The sequence below is a fragment of the Chamaea fasciata genome, unplaced genomic scaffold (genome assembly GCF_029207755.1).
Source record: "Chamaea fasciata isolate MVZ Bird 193981 ecotype frontalis unplaced genomic scaffold, bChaFas1.0.hap1 SCAF_7, whole genome shotgun sequence".
Classification (NCBI taxonomy): domain Eukaryota; kingdom Metazoa; phylum Chordata; class Aves; order Passeriformes; family Sylviidae; genus Chamaea; species Chamaea fasciata.
The window spans coordinates 38350173-38376889 of record NW_027094092.1 but is presented as its reverse complement, the minus strand read 5'-3'; the positions used below and the strand labels follow the sequence as shown (position 1 = coordinate 38376889).

The window sequence follows — 26717 nt, the reverse complement described above, 5'->3', positions numbered from 1 at the left end:
AGGACAGTACAAGGAACCACAACCTTAAAAACATGCATGCAGATAAATATCCCACTTAGCCATATATATGATAAAAATCTCATTCAGACCACAGAAGATACTGAAAGCAATCAGTATGCATCAAGTTACATGAAAATGCAAAATAACATGGGATTCATAGAAGAAATGAGTAAATAATTTGGCAGAAAGGAATAATTTTAGGCATATGAGATTCTACTGCAAATTTTTTATCCACTTTGATATATTATCCGAAAAGAGCTGTCCTGTGATAAAAATGCTCAGTGCACCCTGACTGCCCCTTCAGCCTTTCATTTCCACCATGGAATGGTGAAACAAGGTTGTAGACTGATAGCACATCTGCAGTTGTAATTAGCTTGCCATACACCTCGAAGAAATGCACCTTTCTGTAGATAAAAAAACGTGGCTCTGAAGCTAAATTTTTTGCTTTTCCCAGTCACTGTAACTGTAAATATTCCAGGGATGTACTTGTGTTGTTACTGGCCATTCCAGCTCCGTGAAATACAGTAAATTCTGCTATGCTGATTGAAGTCTCTGTTCATGCAGTTGTGCCATTCTACCTTTACTTTCTTAAAACTCTTTAAATAATTTAAAATCAAGCATTATTCTGTTATAAAAATGTCTCCATTATCTAACTTGGTTTGTTGTCAAACAAGCGTGTATCTTGCAATTGCTGAAAGTGTCAGTATCTCCCTATACTACATTCACTCTTTTAACAATAATGTTCTTCCTCTGAAGGAGGTACAAACCTTCTCCTTAGCAATCCTAAAGAAGTATCTTTCTGAATTTTTGCTTGAAAATGGGAGTTCACATGTGAAGTCTCATCTCACGAGTGTTTTTAATGCATTGGAAAAGCAAGATAAAGTAAAAAAAAAAAAATAAGTGTTTTCAGCACTTTCAAGGATGCCTGTATCAACATGCTCAATATGCTTCTCTTTTGTCTGAATTTGGCAATGGTGGCTTTTCATACCTATGCTATTTCATGGCTAAAATCAATAAAATTAGCTCTGTTAAGCTTTATGGCTTTAAGGCAAGTGTTCCTCATTGTTGCATTTTATTATCAGTACTTGGCCAAAGAGAACACACTACTAAGATAATTTCAAAAACTAAAGCAAAATGCTTTATAATTTGTCTTTTATTAATTTAGAGCATTCAAAATATAAAAATAAAATGCTTTAAACATACTGTATATACATATATAGCCTTCGGTTTTACATCCTTTCCAACATGATTTTTTCAGTTAATAGCTCAGCCTGATCTTGGAAAAAAGGAGAAACATTCGGAAACAGAAGAGAGGATGGTATGGGAAAACAAACCTATGAATGTGCCAGCCCAATGACATACTACTCCTTGGATAATGTGGGCTGAAATTCAGTTTTACACCAAAGACCTTCTGAACTGGGACCATGCAAGCACAGTTCGGTTGAAGGGCATATTAGTAGGTTTCACTGATTTCTTTGGAAACACCAAACACTCTGGGAATGAAGTGTAGACTTTTCAGATTAAGAAATTTAATTCTGCACCCATATGTACTGTGTATATCCCTAATGCATCCATTGACCTCTGTGGATTAGCTCCAGATTTATACCCTTGTACTTGGCAGCAGCAGTTAACCCTTATTTCTTATTTTTTACAAAACAATTCCCTTTTTCTTTTTAATTTAATGTAGAATGGCTTCGAGTTGTGCAGTTAGTAAGTGAACATGTTGCAGTTTTCAGTTTACTCATGAGTATAGCAGTGAAATAGTCCTTGGGCAAAGGAGTATTCTACATTGTAGGTTTAAATTTAAAAAAAAAAAAAAAAGTGAAACTTCACACCACAAAAAAATCCATCACAGGCAGTTCACCAAGAGCCAAGGTCAGGCACTTTTGCTCACTCTGAGCAACACTTTCTGCACGCTGACTTCCCATTCAGGGTAAGGGATCATGTACAGCAGGCAGATGCACGGAGAGCTGTACCTAAACAAACACAAAACAAAAATGGTTTATGATGGTGTATCCCATGGGAGGAATAATTAACATAACGTCCTGTCCTTGTTTTATAAATTATCCTGATTTAGCTGAAGATAATGAAAATAACTGATACAAGCTAAGGATCTGTCTCTCTATCTCCTAAAACACACTAATTCCTCATTGGAATATCAGGAAATACAATTTTTATTTCAGAAATGACTTCATGTTACTCAAGAAGATTTGGAAAACTTTTAACCCAGGCACACTTTGTTACAGGCTTGCAAAGTATTGAAGCTCAAAAAAGCTGTGTTTTGAAAAGTTTCTCTTCCTTATTTTTGGGGGTTTTTTTCCCTTTGGTGCCCCTTGAGTTCTATGGAAAACAATAGGTAGACTCATTCAATGATTCTATAATCCAGTAGAATGACTAAGCTGAAAGCTAAGATACTCTTGCCAACTTAATCAGTTATCTACTTATGATCTTTTTCTTATCTTCTTTATCTTAACTTTTTTCTTTATCTTTAGTGAAAAACTGGTCTAGTATTAAAGTGAATTCTTTTTCATGGTGTTAAGGCTCATCTTATTTCAGCTATAACAACATAAAGGCAGAAAAACATCTGTCATGTCACTAACAGTCTGGCAGAGTGGAAATGCACTTGTGTGCACTTTACCTCTAGTGGTTTCAAAGAAATATTCTTGAAAAAGTGTTCTACTGAATAGCAAGGGTTTCAGCATCTCATTAAAGCTAAACAGCTGTTCAATACCTTCGAGGCAGAAGAACATGAATTACATCCAAGATCAGATCTTTGTTTCCTTGGGGTCAAAATACAATATCTCTGTTCTTTACAGATAACTACTTTTTAGTGCAAGAAGCAAAGGTGGCAGCAGCCAGCAGAGTCCATCCATATTTAAGTGGACATACTGTACATGACATAAATACTGATTACTTAGATTGTTACGAAAATTTACCCACAGCTGTCTTGGTGATGAAAGCTGGAAATCCACAAAAAGAGAACTATATTTTAAGAGGGAACTGTATTTCACTTTCCCACTGAAATAGTGTTTAATATGGGGTGCAGATAGAAAAATGAAGAATGGTAATTTCTCCTTTGCTTTAACTATGTCTAAAGTAATTTAAGTTATTGCAAAACACTTTTAAAAAATACACAATATATTAATAGTCTATGATGGATATGAAATGTCACACCAGGCTTTTTTTTTCCACATTCATATTCTGAACATACCTACAGCATGGGAAAAGCATTATAATAGTCAGAACTTTATTATTGCCCAAGAAAAACAGGTAAATTTTCAAAAATCAGAATGTTAGCTCTCTTGGGATTAAAGTTTAAAGCAAAATAACTGGCACGGAGTACTTGCCACTGCATACAGAAATGTAGAAAGGAAATTTGCTAATATTAAATGATATCTCTTTTTGTAGCACCACCACCAGTATACCTATAAGGGGGGGAAAAATGCTTCAGAACAACAATGTAATCTTTACCAAGAGCCATACTTTACATTCATTAAAGCAGAAATTAAACACAAGGTCCTCTTTAAAAAAATACAATATAATCTGGACACAAGTGAGCTGCGAATGATGGTACAATTCTGTTTCTCAGTGAGGTTTTTGACTGACAGGGCTTTTTAAGAATCTCTGCACAGATTGCACACTAACAGCATTTTCCTCTACAGTCTTCTGTTTTGTTAGGTATTTTCCACCCATTTCTATTTGTACACTTCATATGAATGTGGTGTTTCATGAATGTGGGAGGCTGGGTATAACTGTGGAGAGTTACTTAGCTGGATTTCTGCCTTTGACTCTTCTGCCAAAGAGATAACTATTTCATAAGATGTTGAAACCTCCACTGTAGGCACAAAAACATGACGAAAAAACCCTACCTAAATCTCATCACCTATCACTCCACCATGCAAGGACATAGAAAATAACTAGAAATCATCTTCTTAACTTAAAAAAAAAAAAGGGTAAGAAATGTACTGGAAGGTGAAAACAAGTGTCATCAAAAGCCCCTATTTACAAATGGATAAAATCACAAAGATCTGACTACTGCCTGATGATGGCAACATGCCAGAAGAATCTGAAAGCCATCTATTGCCTTCATTCTATATTTGATTACCAAAACCCAATGAAAAAACAATAAAGGACCTCTTAATAACAGTGGATTGTATCTCATCAATTAAAGGTTTGTTCTCTAGGCAATTGGCAAACACTTCCCATTCAGCCACCTTTGCTGATTCAAGGCATAGCAGAATTTTCTATGGTGATTTTTCTTTATTGATTTTTGCACAAATCTTAGTAACAATTGCACATTTAGAAAGTTTGTGATGATTAAGAATAAATATGTGTGGTTTGACCAGGAGAGAGTGGAACAAGGCTCCACAAGCCCTTTGAGGGACACAAAGTCTTTAAGAGTGCAACACCACACTTCTCTCAGTTTCTGACTTTGTCTTCAGCTCTTTCAATCCCAAAAGCCTTACGGGAGACAAGTCATGAGGAGAAATGCCGAGGGTTGCCAGCATGAAAAGAGCAGTCCGTGAGCCAGGCTCAGGGGCCGAGGAGCCAGCGAGCTCATGGTGCTCCTGGACCAGCTCCTGCATCAGAGCGCGGAGGCCGTGACGGAGTGGCTGCCCTCCCTGGCCGTCTGCATGCCCTTGAATGCCAGCGAGGCAGGGATGTCACAGCTGTGGGGGGACAGCGGGGTGCCCCCGGCGTGCTGCCAGCCATGGCTGGCCATGTAGCTGGATGGAGTGGCACTGTACGTCATGTAAGGTGACACTTGGGCTGGTGTAGCGTAGGGAGGCATGGCTGGTGCGGACACGAAACTGCTGACAGCTGGGAGGCCATTGGGTGCCTGAAAGGAGAGGAAAGGGAAAAGAATTTCTAAGAGAGTAAGACACATTGGATCTGGCATAAAATAAACTGCCTTCAGATGCTGCTGGGGCTTTGTACCAAAACTAGGGCCAGCAGGGACACCAAGAGAGAAATCCGTAAATGTTCCGCTGAATTTCAGGGGCTCAGTGGCCCCTTCTGCTTTGCTTTTAAGACCAGTTACCCCACTGTAATCAGTGCTTCACACTTTTCCCAGCAACCTGTCCCAGACAGGGACCACCAGCAGATTTTTAGGGAACACACACCAAGAGCAGGGCAGGAACTACTAAGCCCACTGTACAGCTGCCTACCTTCCTGCAAGTTGTTGCTAATGGACTCCAAAAAGCCCAAGGTTGCATCTTATGATTACACTTGAGAGCTACTGGAGGGATTTGTAATGAGTCTCTTCCTTCTGTCTCACTGAGCACCTTAATGCACTTGGCAATGATTTCCACAGGTTGAAGTAGATGAATTGCAACTTTTACCTACATTTTCCAAATTCTGCACAGGTTGTTGGTCACTGTTGCAAGGCCCTCTGGTAGTGCTGCGGCAGTTTCAGCTGTGACCACAGCCATCCCAGCAGCAGGAGAGACAGACCCATCCCTGTGCCTCACCTCTCCTGGCCCCAAAGGAGGGTGGGCTCAGCATGGGCTGCCATGGGCAGGTATGGGCATAGATCTGAAAGCAACACTCCCCAGAGTGAAGAGGTAACAGCGACTGGAGGAGGTGGAACATCTTAAACTCTTTGGTAACTGTTTGTTCAGAGCATGAGTCAGAACTGTAGTAGTAGGATTATTGATGGTGTCTTTTAAAAATCTGTTTTCTAAATACTTGGGATAAAAAACTTGCAAATGTTCTTTGCTCATAGATTCTCCTGGTTTCAATAGGGCTTCTGTGCACAAAACAATTGCAGGGCTGGGTCTTTTCTTGCAAGCTATTTTCCTAGGTCCTTCTGTAGGCTGGAGGGAAGTGTTTCTATTTCAATAGAGGAGGGAGAGTCCTTCAGTCAGCTATGGTATGATTTCACAATTAATGACTCCTTATTTAACTAAAAAGTGTTTGGTGGTTTATTTCACACCCATAAATGTTTCTTCAGCACAACAGGTACAAACCAAGACCATTTATCTTGCTTAAGTTTCAATTTGTGTAGTGTTTGGTTTAGGATTTGGAGTGGCATTTTTTCTCAAAAATGTTTCCTATCTGGATATGAAGGAAGAGTATTGATTCAGCAAATCCTGTAGCATCATCACATGGTACAACTGGACCCAACATGAATAGTGCAAAGTTAAAAAGTGAAACAGACTTTTGTTTCTGCTAAAACTTCACATGATGTTAACATTTCACTTCTTCCATTTCTGCCTGGATTGCACCTGCCTTGATTTCCAGTATTTACCTTCATAAAGGGCACTGGGCTATTTTCAGGCTCACGGGTTTCCCATCCATGTTGCTCACAGTTCCACTATCTAGACTATCCTCTCATTGTCATTTGGGAAACAAAGCAGTCATTCTGCTGGACTCCATCAATATAAACCTGTACAGCAATCTAAAGCAGCAGGAGACAGCAATGGGATCCTGGCCACAAGCTTCCAATAGGAATATTAATTAGTACAAAATATGCAGCTGCAGCAGCAACATAATTGTCATTCAAAATCCGTGAATACTTTGTTGAAGCTAAACTTGCCTTATTCTTTTGAAGATCCAAATATGTGGTCCAACCAGTAATTTGTATTATGTGTCCCCTACTGTGACTCAGAATTACACTTTAGCCTCAGCTTTAAATATCAGTGTTTGCAACAATACTAATTAATACAAACCTGCAAACAATTGCACTGCAAATCAGTACAATTCTTGAATCACATGGAAAATTATTTCATTGAATTTACCGGAAATAAAAACTGGCCCTAAAAAGCTGCTTTTCCAATTTCAAGCATGAAACAAGAATGACCACCTCTGTTTTTTGTAACAAGCACCAACAAAAACTTTGCACAGGGGCAGTAGAGCCATTGAAGCCAGGTTGTAACTCTGGGTTATCAAGAGCCACAACCCAAATATATTCTGCGCAGAGAAGTACAGAAACCCTGAAGGGGTGAGTGCTGGAAGGAGAAAATATATGGGACAAGTCCCTGAAGTCTCATACCCATTGAGATAGCGCAGACCTTCAGCTTCTAAACCTCAAAAGATGTTTTTTGGACTCTGTGAATCCATCCTGTTCCTGAGCCTGTTCCTCAGACTTTCCCACTCCCAAGGAGGCTGGTACCATGCAGCGTGCTCAACACTATGCCTGGAAGCCCCATTTAAAGAAGGATTCCTCATGATGAGTACTCATGTTCTGTGAACCCTTAGCTGTGCTTTGGGAAGGATGTGTTAGTAGGTACAGGGTGGATCTGTGCCAGGCAATGTGCCAACAAGATATCTCTTTGCTGGTCCTCTAAAGTTCAAGTCCATGTCCTAGCCTCCTGTATCTCCTACAGACAAAGCCATCATGGGTTTCTCAGCAACAATAAGCAGATGACTCTGCGTGATCTGAGGCAAATCTGAGCTCCTGAACACCTCACATTAATGCAGACATTGTTGATAAATATTTTATCAACAGGCTTGCTGATAAATATTTGATCCAATCACGCATATGTCCTGTGGCCTTATGGCACAAAGTCTTCAAACTATAATTCATGGAGGAGCCCAGGTTTCCTATTGAATCGTATTGTAGGTGTCACTTGCGTTGTTGATAAAACAGATGGAAATTGACTAAAGAGTCACTATTTTTTTTTTACAGCTTAAAGAATATTTAAATAATACCTATACAGATTTATAGCAGCCAGAACCCATTTACACACACACAGACAGACTGTTATTCAAAATACAGCTGTGAAAACTGTTGTTTTTACAGTCTCTTCTGAATGTCAGAAAGATCTTGCCTCAACTACTGAGGGCAGGACATGGAGACATTTGTGTAGGGACCAGCAGCTGCAACCTGTCAGAGGCCACCAACACTTTCTGTCATCACTGCCTCGATGAATTGGTGAATCATTCTTATTTTTGTTGCACTGCTACAAAGCTTTACCACTCAAAACCATGATTCTGTGGATGCCACAGATGCCCTCAGCCAAGCAGGCAGCACTGGGATGGGTAGGAACTGGCCCAGCACAGAGTGCAATTCTGTTTCAGGGGAGGTTTGAGCCATACCCACAATGCAGTCAGAGGCTTCCTCTGACCTGAATTAAACGATGAGGGGATAGAGAAAGTCTCACTCTATATGATTTAAAACTATGCTACTCAAAAAAACCCCAAACAAACAAACGAAAAAAAAAAAACCCTAATTTTCATCTCCGACTTTCATCTGTGAAAGACTTGACCTATAGTCTTGACACGAGAGTTTTTACTTCCAAACAGCCTTAGATACAAAAGTGTAGGTTATCAGAAGGATTGAATCTTGTCTGTCAATCTGGCACTTTTTACAAACATGACATTCACTTAAAATAAATGGAGGGGATTAAGTTCCATGACCCTGTATATACTGGATGAATAATTCATCCTGCAGTATTTCAATCAGAGGAAATGAACACCAAAACGTAAACATTCATAATTAGGAGTGCAAGAACCCCATGGTGTTTATGGATTTCAAAAACCCTAAGAATTTGTTTTAAGTGCAGAGGTTCTTGAACCTGGTTTTAAAGTTTTATAAATATTTTTTTTTCTTAATTTGAACCATCATTTTTCAAGGGAAATCTAATTTTTTAAAGCAAACAAACAAACATGTAGCTGAACAAGAACCTCTGCTGTGTAAGAGATAAGGGTTCCCATTTGAAAGTGCCTACTTTCTGGCTTCTACAAAGATCAGAGAGAAAGTTTCTTTCAATTGCTGCTTCTATCAATATTTTGAGACAACTGATGGAATAAGTATTTGCAAATTTTAGAGCTGCATTTGAAACCTAGAACACATGATCTCCCATCAACTCACAAATTCATTTAAACATGCTCTTGCAAAGATACCAGCAAAACAAGAGTGATTGGGTCAGGATCACAAGTTGGGTCTGGTGCCTTTCTGCCAAGTTGCTACTGATACCTGCCAGTGACAGTAAAAGGAATATTGAGATGAGAAATCAAAACCAAGGTAGACATAAAGTAAAGCCTTGCTTTAGGTCACACAAAATGGTACTGCTGAAACAAGCAGACTGCACATCTTTTCACCATTAAAGGAATTGGTTGAGTAGTTTTAACAGATGGAATCTTTCATTTTGGTCACTTTAGATATAATACTAACTAGAGACAATTTTTTTGTCATTGTTTTCAGTCTGTTTGTGATTTGCAACACAGAGTGGGTGCATGGAAAGCAAGTCTAGAACCAAGCTACTGTGAGAATGTCTTTGGAATAAGTCATTTTTATTAGTTTCTTGGACTCCTCAAAGTCAGAACAATTCTTCCCCAAACCAGAGGGAACCACCACACACACCTTGGTATCTATTTTGAAGGTTATACTTGTATAATGTGTTGTAGAGCTCCAGCCTCCTCTCTCCTTCACAGTAAGAAGACACAACGGTACAAGTTTTCTGGACAAACTTCCCAGTCAATCCTAGTCAGACAAACTATCTGATTTTGGTTTTTTCTGCCTTGGTCACAGAAGAACCAGAGAAACATGCAAGGTAGATTTCACTTTCAGTCCTCATGGTATAAATTCTAATTATATATGGTAGTGAATTGATAATATTTTGTTTCATTCCCTTCCGTACTCTTCTTTCTCTGATTTTTGCTTGCTAGAAATGTGTTCTCTCAGTATCAAAATTAGACCATCCCCTATGTTCTCTTCTCTTGTTGCTTCTAAATGTTTCAGAAAATGACCCAGAATTGTAACATTCAAAATCACAGACCTGTATTTATGTTAGCTATCATTAATGGCAATAATGTAAAGGATCTCATTTCAGTTTTATGTGAATACAAACAAGAACAGATTTGATGCCACAGGTGGATGCCACCTCAATTTTATAGTCTCTCTCTATATCTAAAGTGAGTGCCCAAAAGAATGTAAATTATTTTTCTTATCGTTATAATTTACAATTATTTAAATTACTTGTCCATTGTAATATAATTGTTACAATATTTAATTAAATAGTTCATGTATTGCATAGAATAAGAATGTAGGCTTTGTAGAAGTATTCTAAATTACTATTAAAAAAAAAATTTCTGGAGAAACAGCATAGCCTTCAAGTTCGTGTTACCTAATTCAGCAGCCTGTATGAGCTTTGACAGTGACTCAGCCCAAAATCCCCTGCTGCAGTCATCAGAAGTTCAGTCATGGCTTAAGGGACACACCTTTGGTGAATAAGGTAGCTATTTTCGTTTGTATCTCTCAATTCTAACACTGGCTTGGAGGGAATGAATCCTTCCTGTCCTTGGATCAGCAAGCTCAGCCTTGATCCTGCACACAGCCCTTGCCCGAGAGCAGCTGAAGCCGAGCAGCAGAGGTACCCCAGCCGGTACCGGGGCTGCCCTGCGCAGTGCAGCGCTGGCAGCGGCTCTCCCTGCAGGGATGCTGCCGCAGCTCCCCACACACACAGACACCCTCTCGCTGCTGGCCTTCAAAATGAAAACCTTCACACGTTTTCTGGAAATTATGAATCTTTTCCAAGTGGCCTGAAATCACAGTCAGGAAGAAGCTATTGCAGAAGTAGTTCTTTCCACGGCAAGAAAAAGCATAGCAGGGAGCAAAATATCTAGTCGTTCAATCAGAAGAGCAAATTAGCATAAAAATCCAGAGGATATCTCATTTTTAGTGACATGCACATAATCAGTTAAAAGGATTATGACAACAAGACGAGGAGCAATCAAACACAAACTGCAAACATCAAGGAAGCAAACATGCTAAATCTCCCTTTATAATTGGAGGTTAAATATGATTTATAAATCAAGCCAACATATGGGATCCCAAGGGAAGAGTAAACAAATTTTCCAAGTAAAACAGCAGCAGCAGGCCTGTAATAGAAGTAGATCACTTAGGAAAAAGGCATCACTAAATGATCTAAGTAATAAAAATTGAGGGGTTTTAGGTTTTAAAATTGATAAACTTAAGTAATATTTTTTTTAGCAATTGTAGTAACTAAATTGGAGCTAAATTCTGAAGCTGCAATTTAGTGCTACAGCATCAGCAGGAAAAATGACATGATACCACAAATGTTCATTCAGATCAGTGCTCTACTAAAATGAATGTGCCTACACAGATAAGTCACACTTACCTAAAGAAGAAGGGTTACAAAAGTGAACACTGAGTAAATTTCCCCAGTCTATGATAACAGTTTTTATTTTAAAAAAAATAAGAAAAAATGAGATTAAATTGCTATGGTATATCTGAATAACCTAGCCAGAGTTAATCATGGTTTGCTTTTTATAAGTGCTGGAAAATATTCTTGCGAAAATATTTTCACATTAGACTAAATATCCATATTCTTAGATGAATTAACTTATTTTATTGAACATACTCTTCATTTGATTTTCTACTAATTCCACTGCAATCAGCAGAGAATAAGACTCTGAAAAATTGGATGCTGACATTAAATAATTTTGATATACAAAAAAATCTTAAACAGAAGAGGCAATGTTTTGTACGTAGGATATTAAGGTATAATATTATATAATATAATATTTACCTTTGTTTTCAAGAAAGAGTGAACAGTGATAATACAATGAAACTGAGAGGCTTTTAAAAATAACATATCCTTAAGGGTCTTAAAGCTGCTCTGTTGCTCAGCTGAACTGACTTGATTTCCAGAAGACAGATTTGAAAAAGGAAAAGAGACCTTTCAAGAATTTCACTATTTGCTCTTTCACTGTAAGTTGTGCAAAGCAATGCTGGTATTCTAGCTGAAGCCACAATTAAAATGGACTTATTCACATGCTGGGGTGCTCTAAGATTTCAAACATAGTTAGCTACCCAATCCTATGCATTATCTCTTAAAAAGATGCCATTTTCTTTACAGCTATTTCTCCCATTATTAAATTCAATGCACAACAATGTACTGCATAAGAAAATCACACTACTTCCTCCTAAAATGAAGTTCAGTCTTTTCATAATGATCAGATCTCAATCCCCATGTTTAACGTGCTTTTTTATTAACTTAAAGTTGTTTCCTTTACTTATAGCCATCCCCAGCTGCAGTGAATAACACAGAAACCAGATAATATCAATTGAGTGTTTTAACTATAGTTGGGACATGCATCAAGATCACTCTAAATTATATTTACTTATCCAGTTTTAAATCTCAACCTCTTCAGGGAAATAAAATCCCAGTTTTGGAAATAGTAATAGTAACTTGAATTTACACACCATCACCAATCCTTTTCTGAAGAAGCCAGGGGCATTTTATGTCTTTTCCAAAGCAAACCACAGCAGAAACAAAAGAAAAGAAAAAAAAAAAAAGAGGGGGGGGACAGGGGGAAGAGGGGGGGAAAGGAAGAAAAAACCCGAAAAAACACCACTCATCCTCTGACACTGAGTAATCCACTACAAAAACAATGAAGGAAAAGAGACGTAGGAGAAAAAGGCATGGTGGATAAAATGCAGAGAGAGATTGCTGTAAAACCTAAGCACATTCTGAGGGAAAAGCAGGGAGAAAGGGTTTCCAGTGCTCCTTCAGAAGTGCCATGGGTTTAGGCAGCTTTCACAGTGAAGTGAGATCTACCACGGCACACCAAGCACAAACTAACACGTCCACCAAAATGTCTCCAAATGCAGATCATAGTTCAAGGTCTGCACACTCAGTGAATGCTTGCTTCCCTTTCATACACCAGGTTTAGAAGGATGATATAAATTAAAGTCACTGCCTTTCCAATGAAGATGCTGGATCTTGGCATGTGGTCTACTACTTAACAAACTACACAACCAGAGTATGTCAAAGTGGGGCAAAAACGAATTCTCGTGGCTGTAAGCACAAAGTCTGGTTCTGATGACAAAAACGCAACTTCAGTCTTCCATGGACAGATATACTGGGCTTATGAGGACAATAGGAAAGCACAGGAAAAAAATCATGTCATATAAGCAAACTCCTTTGGGTAGGAATTAACAACAGATTCCCACAGTTTTAGAACAGATTTGCACAATGATTCCCCCTTGGTATTTTGGCAAAATCTGGAATTGGGCAGGGCACACATGGACACTAAACAAGCAAATACACTGGAAGGAACAAACATTTGTTCTTTTCTATGCTGTTGGTCGACACCATAATGTATTATTGAAAGGTTCTATGAAAAATGCCTTCTTATTATTATATACTTAGCAATATATTGTAATTTCAATATGCTGTTATTTAAATAAAACTGAGGGAGGAGACTTACGAACACAGACACTTCAAAGGTATTCTTGATGTCTAGAAGTTAGGCAAATATGGGGTCAAACTGGTAAAGTCCCCACCTTGTTCTCTTCATGGACGAGCAAAACAGCAGTGTTCTACGTCTAACAAATCTCTGATGCTGCAGAGGCAGTTACTGGGAAGCTGGTACACTAAGGAGGATGAACCCACAACCCATCAATTTTTGAATGCCTATGGTTGCTATGACTAGGTGTGTAGGCAATTCCTAAAAGCTGATAAATTGACACAACAGACAAATTCAAACACACTATACAGTCTTTATATACTTGCCAATCTACTGCAAGAACCAAGACTGAACAGGCCAAATCACATCTAATACCTGTGCTCCTGACACTCTGCTCCCTGGCTGTGATAGGTATCCTCTCATCACTCCCACTTTACAGTCCCTGGTCCTGTTTGTCATGGCAGACCTCCTGGTGGGTTGGGGTCCTTTGAGCAGAAGGTGCTTAGAGTGCAGTTTGAGTGTCATCATACCATTCACTCACCTCTCTGACTTTCTTTATTAGTTTCATCCAGGTGGAGTGCCCTGAAGCCATGTGGGTTGGTGGACAGGGCACTGTGTTTTGGCCGTGGAAGCTGGTGGCCAGTAAGAGGCAGGTCTCACAAATGGGGTTCGAATTGGGTGCCATCCAGATCACCTGGGAAGGAATCGGGTGCATGTAGTGGGATCAGCTCATCCCCCTCACCCACAACATGCAATGACAAGGATGCCTAGACCTTGAGCAAGCCTTCTTAGTGGCAATATTCTGATAGCAGGCCTGGTCTGGAGATCCTAGTGAGAGTGACACAGAACCAGACAGTCTCCAAGCCAAGTCTGAACCCCTGCACCAGATTCTGCTAACAGTGCTGCTGGGTACTACAGCAAGAAAGCAAATAAACACCTCTCCTTCACAGCTTCACCCCCCTCCTGCCTGAGTATGACTGAGGGGCAGTAGGTCTGGACCTTCGTTATTGATGGATTTTGCACAGACCCATAGCAGAAATCCAACTGCCTGGATCCTGAGTTATAATATAAGATGCCAAATAAGTAATGTGCTAATTGATTTTTTTCAGTAAATCATGTGTGTAAGAGGACCATGTAACTGGTCATAATATTTAAGGCTACATTTTAATGTTCTCCCCAAAGAAGTTACCCTGTGTTGTGGGTTCTAAGCACTGCAGATACAGTTACAGATGCATAGTCACCAAATATACAGTTCCTTGTTCATCTACAAATGAAAGATCAGGAACTAAATGTTTACGTTACCTACATTTTCTGTGCAAGTAATTGTCCAGAATTGCACCTACGTTTGCAATCACTTGCCCTAAAACGGAGCCTTCCCCTTCTGTGCTTGCAGCACACAGAGCTCGTGGCCCCCAGTCAGAAAGCAGCCAAAGGACAGGGAGTGATATCCCAGCAGCGCCAAAAACTCAAACTCCTAACAGCTGATGAAGTTCAGCTGAGACAGACTTGAGGTAGTTGCTGCTTTGGAGTTTGGCCAGTGTGTCAGAGGAAGACTTCACTCAAACTATGTTCACAAACCCCTCTGAATTAGGAGGAGTGTTTTCTGCAGCTCCAGTGGGTTTAGGATGAGGCCTTCAGTGTACCGTTTCCAGGAGCAAGCTTGCTCTTAGACCCCCCAGTTACAAGATTTTTCCCATTAATAAGTATCAACTCCCTTTGGCAATATGCACATCTGCTTCCTGCAATGCACCCAGAAAGTCATTCTGAAAAGAAATGATTTCCAAGCTATTTGCCTCTCAGCAAATCATACAGACAGATGTCAGGTCTTCTTCATTCTCATCCATATGTAAATACAGACCACAACTTTTTTTTCAGTTTGAACATCCATGATATTAGTCCAGCAAGTCACAAGCATCAGATGTCTGAGATCTGCATTTTGAATACAATACATGTTTATTAAGTGTTTTGATGTCAAATGCAGGTTACAAATGTGTTCATATTCCAGTCATTTCAGCTATTTTTTTCTTAATGCAGTAGTCAGTATAAACTGTGCAATCCAAAAGAAAATACTCTGAATATTCATCCTTTGTAACAATAGCATAATTATCTGTAGAAGCACCTGAACACCACACTGAGTGTACCTCCCTGCATAAATAATGCAATACAATTGAGCTCTGTATGAAATATGTATGACACAAAACTGTTAAGCTCTCGGAAAAATCTATTTTCCTCTTCAGTTTCTCTGATTCACAGTCACCCAGATTGAAAGCCATATGACAAATCTGTGAGTGTGATACACCAGGAAAATTATGCAATTGCTTACGTATAAATGACAACCTGGGACATCAGGTAATTAAACCTGAATAGAAACTTGACAAGACATCTTTTGGTTTCCTGTGGAATGTTTTGTACAGAATCGCAGGCTGAGCTTTCAACTCCCAAAACCCAAATATGAACAACATTGCAAACAAAAGCCCCAGGAAAGACACAATACATAAAATGAAAAATGTTCTACATCCAGAGGTTCAGTTTCATGTTAAACTAGTGTACCTGCATATTGTCAAGGCAAAAATGTGAAGTCTTCCTGCCTTTTTTGTGGGTCAGTTCCCACTGATGTGTTGGACAAGAGCTGAAATGTAGCCATTGGAATTGATTGGAGAGGTCAGCCCTGGCTGCTGCCTGACAAGTCTGGGATGTCAGTAGGAGTTTTGCCTCAAATACCTACGGTATCCCCTATGGTATCCCGTGCCTTAAAACAAATGTGTATCATTCAAAAGAAGTGATCAAATAAATATATTATAAAAGTACACAAGACCTTGTTCTTTGGTCTCAATTTTTATGGTCTTTCTCACACAGAGGGATTTTCCAGGGGACTTCTTGAGAAGCAAAATATTAGCTTCCATGACTAAGGCAGGGGACCAATCTTTCACTTCCCTAGCAGTTATGGAGCTATTTGCAAGCTATGGACAGGTGAACTTGGGATGTTGATGATGCTTAAATACATAGATTATATTTGTTGGAAAATGCAGAATTTTCCTATCACTATCCTAACGTATCACTCACACAAAATCCATTCTTAATGTGCTTCAGAGCACATTTCATCTGCTCCTGTTGTGAAATTGGGAAGCCTGAGTTAAACATCCTCACTTGATTTTCTCCTCTCGTAGGTACCTCTGCTTTGATAATACAGACACAAAACTGAAATATCACAGAACAATCACTTCTCTTCTCTGGGGGAAACCTGATGTCTGCCTCCTTAAGACCCTTTAGAGCTTTTGTAATGAGTTTTGCCCAAAAGAGATAAGGAAGGAAATAGCATTTACCCCAAAGTGCACAGACAGAGCCTATTTCAACATAGTCCTTCTGGCATATTATGTCTGAGACTTTCCCATTTTCTTCCCATTCCAAATACCACCCTGCTAGGTTTACAAATGAATCAACATTCTCTCATGTGCCCTGCTCATCTCTTTACACCCAAAACCATACACATTGCAAGAGACCATGGATCCCATGATATCAGAAAATTTTGTCTGTACTGCCACAGACAGACTGTCACTCCAGACTCAGCAAAAAGGCAGTAAGTCAGTGCTACGTGCAGCAGGAATTTGGTTAATAAACTTCACTTCACAGTACCTGGAATTAATATTTTGGCAAAAGGAATGCGGCAAAAGCTGCAAATAATCACTTTTTCCCATCCTTACTTAGCGTGATTTTTTTAACACATTCTAAATTAGCAACATAATGAACTTGTGACAGACAAAGCAATTAATGCACATTAAAAATAATTCTCTGGATAACAATTCTGGATAGTATATGAATAGACTGCTCTATGTGTTGGAACTTTCCAAAGCCAAATTCTGTTTAGCTATATTATTACAGGGAAGAAGCTGGGAAGAGCTTCCTCTATATCTTCTTTTAGAGAGCAGGGTTCTGAATATGGCTTTTCTGCCCTTTGAAACCCTCTGAAAAATTTATTTGGAGAAATTAATTCCATTTTATTAAAAGCAATTTTCTCAAATTTTAAATAGTGTGTATGTTTAAATAACATTTATCAGGTGATCTTTCAGGTTGAACAAAACTTTGAAGTATAACTGGTATTGACAATAGAACAGTGATATATTATGAAGATGAAATCATAGATATTGAAAGTAAAAAAGAAAAAGAATAAAAGGTATAAAATAGTTTCCAAACCAGCATTGAAAATAACCCAATTTATAAAACACTGTTTCACAACACATCTGTTGAAGTAAATGAGATCCATCAGAGGCTATGGTTTATAGCCTATGAACAAGATCCTGTGACTATTTCAGAAGGATTGTGTGCAGAAGGCCCAGCCTGGAACCTAAGACAATGGAGCCACAGTACAGTTGCTCTTACAGAATCGTGACAAGCTACATCTTATTTTTTAGCAAGCCTTTTAACTCTTATTTTGGTCTTTAAAGAAAGTTGTAGAAGGAGAAGTGACACTAAATCTAAGTCTAATTCTATCTTTAACCATACAATCATGGCTATACTATAGTGCGCATGGTTTGCGATATGAAATGAACATAATAATAATAGGATAATAGAAAAACAAAACAAATAGGACAGCACTGAGGGTGGTGTATTGTTTAAAAAGCAAAATATGTAGTGAAGAAGCTGTTCACTGTCAGGATCTACAGTATTTCCCGCTCTGCCCGCTCTCGGCAAGCGTTCCTGCAGTTTGTGCTCCACATCTTGAATGTGAAAGAGTCTGATTCAGCTACTCTCACCACCAAACACGAGCTAGAAAAGTCTCCTCTACATGGATCTAAAACCAGACACAGAACTCAAAAAATATGTCCAAAACCTCTGTCTTTGAACAGGGAAAATGCTAAACAGCGATTGTGGGTTTTTTCGACTTGGTTCTAAGCACAACAAATGCGTGGCCGGGAAGTCAGTGTGTCTGAGAGACCTCTGGTGCATTTTGAAATGTTTCCATCACGCGGAAAAAATGTTTTCAAAACCTGTGCTTTCCCATCGAGTAACAGTTGAGCCTTTTATAGCTTTTCTCCTGGCATGGGACTTGATTAGCAAGTACAAAGATTCAGACAGAGATTTATTAAGTAACAGTTATATTGTGTTGTAATTAAAATGTAGGAAATTCGCCGTCTACTTAAGCGTTTAAAAATGCTTAATGTAGGAAGCAATTACACCTCATTTTCAAATTATTCCCCTGACTACAGAGCACGCTGCGGACAGAGTAAAACGCGGCTGTATGGGCAAGAGGCGGCGGCGGGACGTGCCCGCTGGTTCGGCCGGGGCGGGGGTCGGTGGCGGCGGGTCTCAGCGCCCGCTGGGCGGGCGGGGCGGGGGCAGCCCCGGGCCCGGGATGTGATCGCTGCCGCCCCTCCTGCCCTCGGCTCGCCGGCAGCAAGGCGGGGTGGGGGTGCTGGGCTCCGCGGCGGCCGGGCAGGGGAGGGAGCGGAGAGAGGAGCCAAGAGAGGTAGGCTTTTTCCCGCCCGTCTTTGCAAACCAAAACCGAGGGAAGTCCGGTACCGGCTCCAAACCGAGGACGGTAGCCCAAGGCCGAGCTCAGGAGCCCTGCGCATCACCGCCCGCCCCCCGCCTCACTCTTTACCTGGCTGTACTTGGCCTCCTGCTCAAGGGAGCTCTTCTCCAACCCGTTCACGGCATGCTGGGCCGGCGGATGGAAGCTATTGCGGCCCAAGCTGCTCCATTCCTCCACCTTGGGGCTGGGGTAAGGCGAAGTGTCATTCACTGCTGGAAAACAAAGGAGCGGGAGAGAGGGAGTTAGAGGCAGAGGCTGGGATTGGGAGATGGAGACGGCTTTGCTTCAGGATGGAGACGGCTCCCTCTCCCCATGGGAGGCAGTCTATGTGGCAGAGCTAAGGGGATGCCGGTCCCTCGCCCGCCACACCCGGCTGAAGCTCTTGGAAGCTCTTTGAGAGGGTAGTTCGTGGACAGAAGGGAGACGGCTCTCTCCGTGAAACCTGTGACGGAGATCAACAACTGAGCCCAGAGCTAGCTGGCTCGCTCGCCCCCACGTCCCCGCACTGGCGGGACGGAGCTGCCGCCCGGCACTTGTCCCCCAGGATCTCCTGAGGGGTATTTGAGGCAACGGCTGTGTGTGTATATCTGTGACTCAGAGGAGAAACGGTACCCCGTGTTACAAACAGACCTGACACGGCTGCAGATGAACTAGGCTCCAAACACTTTTTGGGAGAAAAAAAACGAAACACAAAAGTAAACAAATAAATAAATAAATACATATTTTTAAAACAGGGAAATAAAAGGAGGAAGATAAGAAAGCGGGGAGGAAAAGAGATAACAGTATTTACACGCCTATCAGCCGCGCCATGGGCATACCGGGATGTTTTGCCGAGAAATTCCTCGAGCGGCCAAATTCCCGCACCGGGGAGCCAGGGGAGGGGTGGGGGGTGCCCTGCCCCGAGTCCGGCCGCATCGGAGCCGCCATGGGAGGGGGCTTTCCTGCGACACCACCTCGCTCGGCCCCTCGCCGTGCTGGGGAAAGGCACAAATCTGAAGTTGTCTTAAGAAATTGAGCTCCCTCGGTGAGCGCCCTTTTCTGCTGATCTCACACTTTCCCATGAATAGGGGCTTCCTTTCCGTGTCAGCAAGGTCAGTTTATCCTATAAATCAAGGGCGAACAGCCCCCATCTGCGGCACCGGCCACTCCGCAGCCCCGAGCCTCTGACGGGAAGGGGCGGGGGGGGGGGGGGGGGGGGGGACGGTTGAGATTTCACACAGCAAAAAGATGTGTGCCGCTGCGGGGGCTGAGGGAGACGGGGCAGATACCGAGGCACCCGACAGCACCGTCAGAGCCCTGCCTGACAATGTGGTGTTAATAAAGAAGGGACTCACTTAAAAAAAAAAAAAAAATAAAAAAAAACACCAACACAACAAAACAAACAAAAAACCTAAATCTCTCATGTGGTTGTAATGTTCTCATTCTTTTTATTGTTCATTGCCAACACTACCTCTAGATTGCCTCAGAGATCACCATGCATGTATTTGTTAAAGTCGACTCAGAAAAAATCAGATTTGTTTGTGCCAGTGAGGACAAGGATAAAGTTTATATCACGAAAGGCAAAGAAAAACAAACTTACAGTTTTTGCATGTATACATATAAATAAAATACACTTGTGCGTGCGTATGTGTTTCTTGAAAAAAATATCACCTTTCTGATTAAGAAGAATATTATTCTGCAATTCATAAAGGATCATTTTGCATTTGAAATGCTGCTATAACTGGATTGTTGCTGATAAAAAGGCAGCGAACACAAAGATCACAGCTCCCACCTCTCCACTAGTACTGAGAGAAGAATGGGACACAGAGATCCCCGTAGGCAAAGGTTATTTTGGACTGTGGTTTTCAGTGATACTTTAAGTGATGCTTTCACTCTTAGTTCACTGGCAGAGAGCGAAATGGAAAAAATGTCCCTTGCTAGCGAGCGGCAGGGAGACGCGACGCAGTTTCCAGGTGGAGGAACAGAAAGAATGTGAAAGGGATAAAAGAGGTGAATCTTGGGCCTTTGCTTTTCCTAGACCACCGCTTCGGAGGAAAATACAGCATCAGAATGAAAGCAATTAGATGACATTTGAACTTCCTGCCGAAGCAAATTTGGCCTGATTGCGAAAACTACAGAAAATGGACTTCTCAGTAATGCCAAGGCGGCGTCCGTGACCGGAGTGCGGCAGTGAGCCTCGGTCGGGACCAGGACCGGGACCGAGGGCGCCCTGGTGCCGCCGCACCCCGGGTCGTTCCCTCCGGCCAGGATCGCCACTTCCCGGGTCAGAGAGGCGGAGGTGACGGCCGATGGGTCCCGTTTGCTGGTCCGCCTGCAGCCCACCCAGACCCTTCGGTCTCCCCACGTTCCGAGGCTCATCCTCCAGTAAGCTCAGTGCCCTGCCAGTGCTGGCGAAAATGCGAGAGGTTACCTGAATCAAACAACTAAACCACCTTCCGACCCTCGGAGAGGAAAGAACCGAGGAGCACGGGACGAACCCCTCCGGCCCTGTTTGGCTGCCTTATGGCCCCGGCTCCCCCCGACACTTCTCACCTTGGTCTGTGATGGACCGGATCCCCAGGATGTCCGTCACCGAGTGAGAGGACGGCCACGTCCTGGGCATGGCCATGGTGCTAGGGATCGCCGGCACGCCGGGAGGGGTGGACACCTTGGCTCCTGCAGCAGCGATGGGGCTGGGGTATGGGTAGATGTGGTTGTAGGGCAGAGCAGGCTGTGGGGGCGGCTGGTGCTGCTTGTACGATTCGTAGTGACTCTGCTGAGACAGGTTCCCGATTTTGTTCCGGAGGATGCGGCTGATAGAGCTGACCGACGGCACGTTGTACTTGTCACATACGCCATCGGCCAGCAGGCGATCCCGGATCTCCCAGGCGAAGATGCCCGGATCCCTTTGTTTGTAGGTCCGGATATGTTTTACCACGGTGGGAGTGGTGACCCGAGGCTTGCTGCCGCCGATAGCCCCCGGTAGGATGGAGCCGGTCTCGTTGTAGCGAGCTAGGATTTTGCTGACACAGCCGTGGGAAACGCGGAGCTGCCGGCTGATGTCACACGGCCTGATACCCAGTTGCGCCAGTTCCACAATCCGCAGCCTGATGGCATTGGGCAGGGGTCTCCCGTTGACAAACACCCCCCCGAGCTGGTTCACTTCCCCGAAGGCAGGTTCTGCAAGCAAATGCACAAACACAGCCGTCGGACACGGAGGGTGGCACAGAAGGGGGCGTCTGAGCTGCTCCTCATCACAGACAGATGTCACAGACAGGCAGACAGGGACACCCCCGCCCCCCCCCCCCCCGGTCACTCGACTCACGCTTCTTTATAAGAGCGGGATGCCCCCGAGACTGAAGGAAGGAAAGGGGAAGGAGAAAGTGAGAGGCTAAAAAAAAAAAAAAGTGAGGGAGAGAGAGAGAAAGAAAAAAAGAAAAGACAGAAAGAAAGAAAATCTGTGGCAACAAACGTCGAAGCTCTCCGGACTGTGCATCAAGCATATTCCCAAAATTAAGCACATTCCACAGATGAAAAACGAGATCGCCCCAACAGACAAGTCAGCTTTATTGCCACAGGAAAAAGGAACGCGAAGAAAACAAAAAGAAAAGAAAAACATCTTCTAAGACGTGGGGGAGGGGGAGGAAGGAAAAGTAGTTGAGGAAATTCTTTTACATCTTGGGAGAGACAAGGGCAGCGCGGGGCTTCTGAGTCGAGACTAACTTTTTAAAGACCGTTCCTGGTGCTGTTAGCGCCTTTCGCTTAACGGCACGATTACACTGGGCTGTAAAACAAGCGTGTTAAAATGTTAACTGCTACGATCGGTGTCAGGAATAATATACAACGTGTCACGGGCTCCAGCCATACACTCGGCTGCGATCCTGCCTCGCACTCGCCTAATAACACTAATAACAAGCCGATTAGTCATTAGCTCGCTCTCTCCCCTGCTCCTGACCCTCAACATGTTCTTACAACTTGTAGGAACACGAGCAAAGTCAATAAGGGAGCCGCTGCGGCGGCAGATGGCTGCGCACGGGTGCTCCCCCTCTCTTGACAGCACTTGAACCCTCCTGCGGCTCCCGGCCACTTACCCATTCCTCTGAGCGGGGCACCTCCAGGCCGGCCCTAAATCCCAACGGATCCCTATGCCCGGGAACCGACTCTCGGCCTCCTGCGCTCCTGGCCGCACTGCCTCCGAGCCTCTCTGATCTCCGCTGAGGAGGGACCAGCAGAGTGAGGAAGAAAAGAACTATAAGGAAATCTACATCCCAACGAGAGAGCCTTGACTTCTGCATTTCAACCTCAGGGCAGCGTGGGCAGGGCCGGGCTGGGCCGGGCCCGTGGCCCACCGCCCCCCCCGAGCCCGCCCCTGGGGCGGCCCCACGGCCCAGCCGCCCTCCCAGTGGCCAGGGGAGATGACGGACAGCGCGGCGGCCGCGGCCCTTCCGCTCCCGCGCAGCGCGCCCGGCACCTGGGCCCGCCGCGCCGGGACGGCGGCTCCGCACCTGCGGCGGTGAGTTGTGCGGAAAGCGCCGCCGGCGTCGGGGCGGTGCGGAGCGGGGCCGGCCGGCGCCGTGGCAGGGCGCTGCTCAGCCGGCGAGGGCCGGGGCATCGCCAGGCAGCTCCGCGGGGCCGAGGCACGGTCTGCGGGCAAGGCAGCGCCGCCCTTTCTTGGCCCTTGTCCCGGACTAAGCAGCCGGAGAGGGGGCTTCGAGCCCGGCAGAGCGGTTCCCCCTTTCCCCGAACGAAGCAGACCAATGTCTTGACACACACACGGTTTCCCCGCGTTGAGAGTTCTTCGCGGGTTTGATCGCCTCGTTATAATAAAGCACCTTTCGCTAACGAATGTTTCGCGAGCGATGTACGAGAGGATCGTGAGAGATGAGAGTTGAGTCATTTTTGGTGAAAATCACCAACTGGTCAGGAAACGAGCTGCATTTTCCCTTGCCTTGGGAGGAGACGGGACGGGGCTTGTAGCGCCCAGGACTGGGATGCTATGTTCTCCAGTCACCGCAGACCGGCACCGGGATGCTGCCTCTCGCTGCCAAACTCAGACCGGCCCCGGTTTTGTTTTCATCCCCACACTAATACTGCACTGCGCTTAACCGTAAAATATCGATGCCTCTCAGCTGACTTCAGCTTTATAAAAGACACTGATACATATTAGCAATCAACAGAAAAACAGGCGAAGCTGATAGGAATTAAAGAATGCGTGGGTCGCAGAGTGTATGTGGAAGAAATGTTTGGTTTGGCGGTGCAAGGATCTGATCATGTGTGTGTGCATCCTATGCCCTACGTTACATCATGTTGCACGCAGAGATCATGGGTTTGGATTTGTCTTGTCTTTTGGGGTTTTTTCTGTTTTATTCTCCTGAGGTTCTTCTTCGTCGTTTATTGCCTTTTTTTTTTAATATGTATATGGAGAGAGTCTTAAAGGTACAAATTCCGTGAATTAAATAAAATGTGAAAAGAAATAAGCCAGTGATCCTAGTGCACGAAATATCGCCAAGTAAACCACAAAATTTATGTCGCTGTTGTGTAAAAACATTGTCTCGATATTATTTTAATTGAAATGTAAAATATTTTTAGGGAAAAAAAAATGAGCGAGATTTCAGAGCCTGCACACATGGCAATGAATATTCCTAACTGTGAAGAAATAAGATGTTGCAGGAGATCTCCCAGAAATTAGCATCATGTTGTAAACATTTTGTGATGAAAAGAAGATAATCATGGCTCTTTTGCAGGTACCCTATTTGATCGGAATATCGGCTGATACTTCTGCTTTCTCCACACAGATAAAAAAAATAATTAAAAAACCCAAACAAACAAACAAAAACACTAATAAAACTAAAACACCACAACAGCAACTTTTCTATGGTGGTTTTGTGGTTACTTCAAAAGTGCGAGTTGCCCGTTCAGAGTATCGCACCTGTAAATTGTGGTGCTTCCTCAATCTAGGTAGCATTACCTCTGATAAGGGGAGCACTCCTCACACCCACGCAAATGCCACTGTCCGAAAGCGCTGGCATTTTGCGCAGGCAGTGCTAGCAGGCGTTTTCTGAAGCCAGAACTCCTTTCTGTGCTGTGAGCTGACCTCCTCTGGCTATTTTTTAAGGCAGAAGGCATTGAACTAATGGGACCCGGATCCAGCCTTAATTAAGTTATTTATGTAATTAAACTGTGAAAGGGGCTGAGGAGTCCGTAAAATTTCCGATCCGCTTTAACAGGGTATTTCTTGTGGAAGTGGAGTTTCTTGTCGGGATCCCCGACAAGGCTGCTCGCCCTACAGCGCGTCTCCCCAGCCCGACGGGGCCTGGGCTGCTCGCCGCCCCGGCCGCCCTGTACACGCGGGACTCCCTTAGCTTTAGCCCGGTCCAGTGGCGTGTGGCCGGGGACCATCTCCGGGCGCACGGGTGGTGTAAGCCCGACCTTGCCGCTCCTGGACCCGCTCCTGGACCCGCTCGGCGCCCCTAAAGCTCCCTCAGGGTTGCTGGGACGCTCGGGCGTGACCCTGAGCTGCTCTCCCACGCTGCCCGGGAAGCTTCTCTTCCCATCTGTGCCCATTGTGTTCACAGTTGGGTCCTTCTCTCCCGCCTCCGCTGTGTCCTCCAACCTGTCTGTTCCCCCTCCTTCCCTCTCCCACCCCTCCACCCCCGAGCCCGCCTCTGATCTCTTGGATATTTTGTTTCTTTCCCTTTCTCAATGTGTGTTCCTGATGTGGTCCTGTCGGAAAAGCTCGTTTACTCTGCTCGGGTCTCCAGTGGTTTAAGGATAATGTTTATCAGAAGTGAACGTGCTCAACTTGTTTCCATTCAACTGCTGAGTGTGGGCTGAAATACCAAAGGTCAGATCTACAGTGAGTCGGTAGAGGGCAGGGGGAGACGAGAGGAATATGAAAACATAATATACAACAGCCTGTTGATCGCTTCTGACCTGCCTGGCAAAAAGATTAATTTTTTCAGGTAGGAAATCATTGCAGAATCGGAGGGGAAAGGCAGCAGGGAGAGTAGGGCGGGGGGCGCGCCGTCGGGGCTTCTCCAGCAGGGAAAGAGCACGCGTGCCCTGGCAGGGGGCTCGCCCCGAGAAGCCGCGGCTGTCCCGGCACGCACCCGCGCCCTCACCGCGGGGTCCCCCGGCCTGACAAAGCAAGGCGGGAGTGGTGGGAGCGAAGCTGTAAGAGACTCGGGCCAGTGCCAGACAGGAGCCTGGCTTCCCCTCCCGTCCCTTTCCCTCCGTGCCGAGAGACTGACTGAGCGGTGCCGTCACGCACAGGGCGGCCGGAGCAGCCGGAGCAGCCGGTGCCTCTCGGGGTTGGCTAGCCCTGTCTGTCTTCTCCCGACACTGTTGCGTCGCAGAGGAGAGCCAGAGTCGCTCCCCTTCCTCTCCTTCCCTCAAACTCTGCTCTCTCTAACCCTCTCTTCTCCACAAAACAGACTCGGCGTGAGCTGCCCGCCGCAAATCGCGTGTATGGCGGCAGCAGCCTCGGTGCGCGGCCGGTACCGGCGAGGCGGCGGCTGGCAGCCCCTGGCTGCCCCCGCCCGTGAAGGCCTTCTCCGGCGTTTTCCTGGAGCAGGCCTCCAGACGGTGACCAACCTCCCGCAGCTGAGAGCAGAGTCCGGACGCTGCGGCAGGGCTCCGTTTCTCCGCCGTGCTCACGGCGCCGTGTCCTGCTCCTTCCTCTCAGAGCCGCCTTCATGAGGCCTTTCTGTGCCTCCTCTGCTCTATAGATGCCTCCGCTCTCGCCTTGTAGGAAGAAACCAGAGAAATCCAACGCGGCACACCCCCAGCCCCTCTTTGAAGCTGCAGATTTTTATTGATATTTGTTTTTTGTTTGGGTTTGTTGTTTTTTTTTTTTAAGGAAGGAAGGAAAACCGCCTCTCATTCCTCGAGTGGAGTGGGTTGCTGAGGGGCTATTAAGGCAGAAGGATGCCCACATGATAGTGTATTTTGTAAACAGAAGGCCCCCTGATGCTTCCTAAATGACACAATCCCCACGGCCACGTATGTAGTCGGGTGGCAGTATTTTCCGAGGTGGCGTGGGGAAGGTCTG

General features: G+C 44.1%; 1 protein-coding gene across 1 annotated transcript; it reads right to left on the bottom strand.

Annotated features, from left to right (window-relative positions):
• Positions 1 to 3166: 3166 nt before the first annotated feature.
• On the bottom strand, positions 3167 to 22866 carry PAX9 (paired box 9). The gene is made up of 4 exons (XM_066188452.1): positions 22759 to 22866; positions 21221 to 21847; positions 18758 to 18900; positions 3167 to 4840 (listed from the first exon to the last, which is right to left on the bottom strand). The coding sequence occupies exons 1-4, from the start codon at positions 22760 to 22762 to the stop codon at positions 4586 to 4588; spliced, it is 1029 nt and encodes a 342-aa protein (XP_066044549.1). The 5' UTR covers positions 22763 to 22866; the 3' UTR covers positions 3167 to 4585.
• Between the last annotated feature and the right edge of the window lie 3851 nt (positions 22867 to 26717).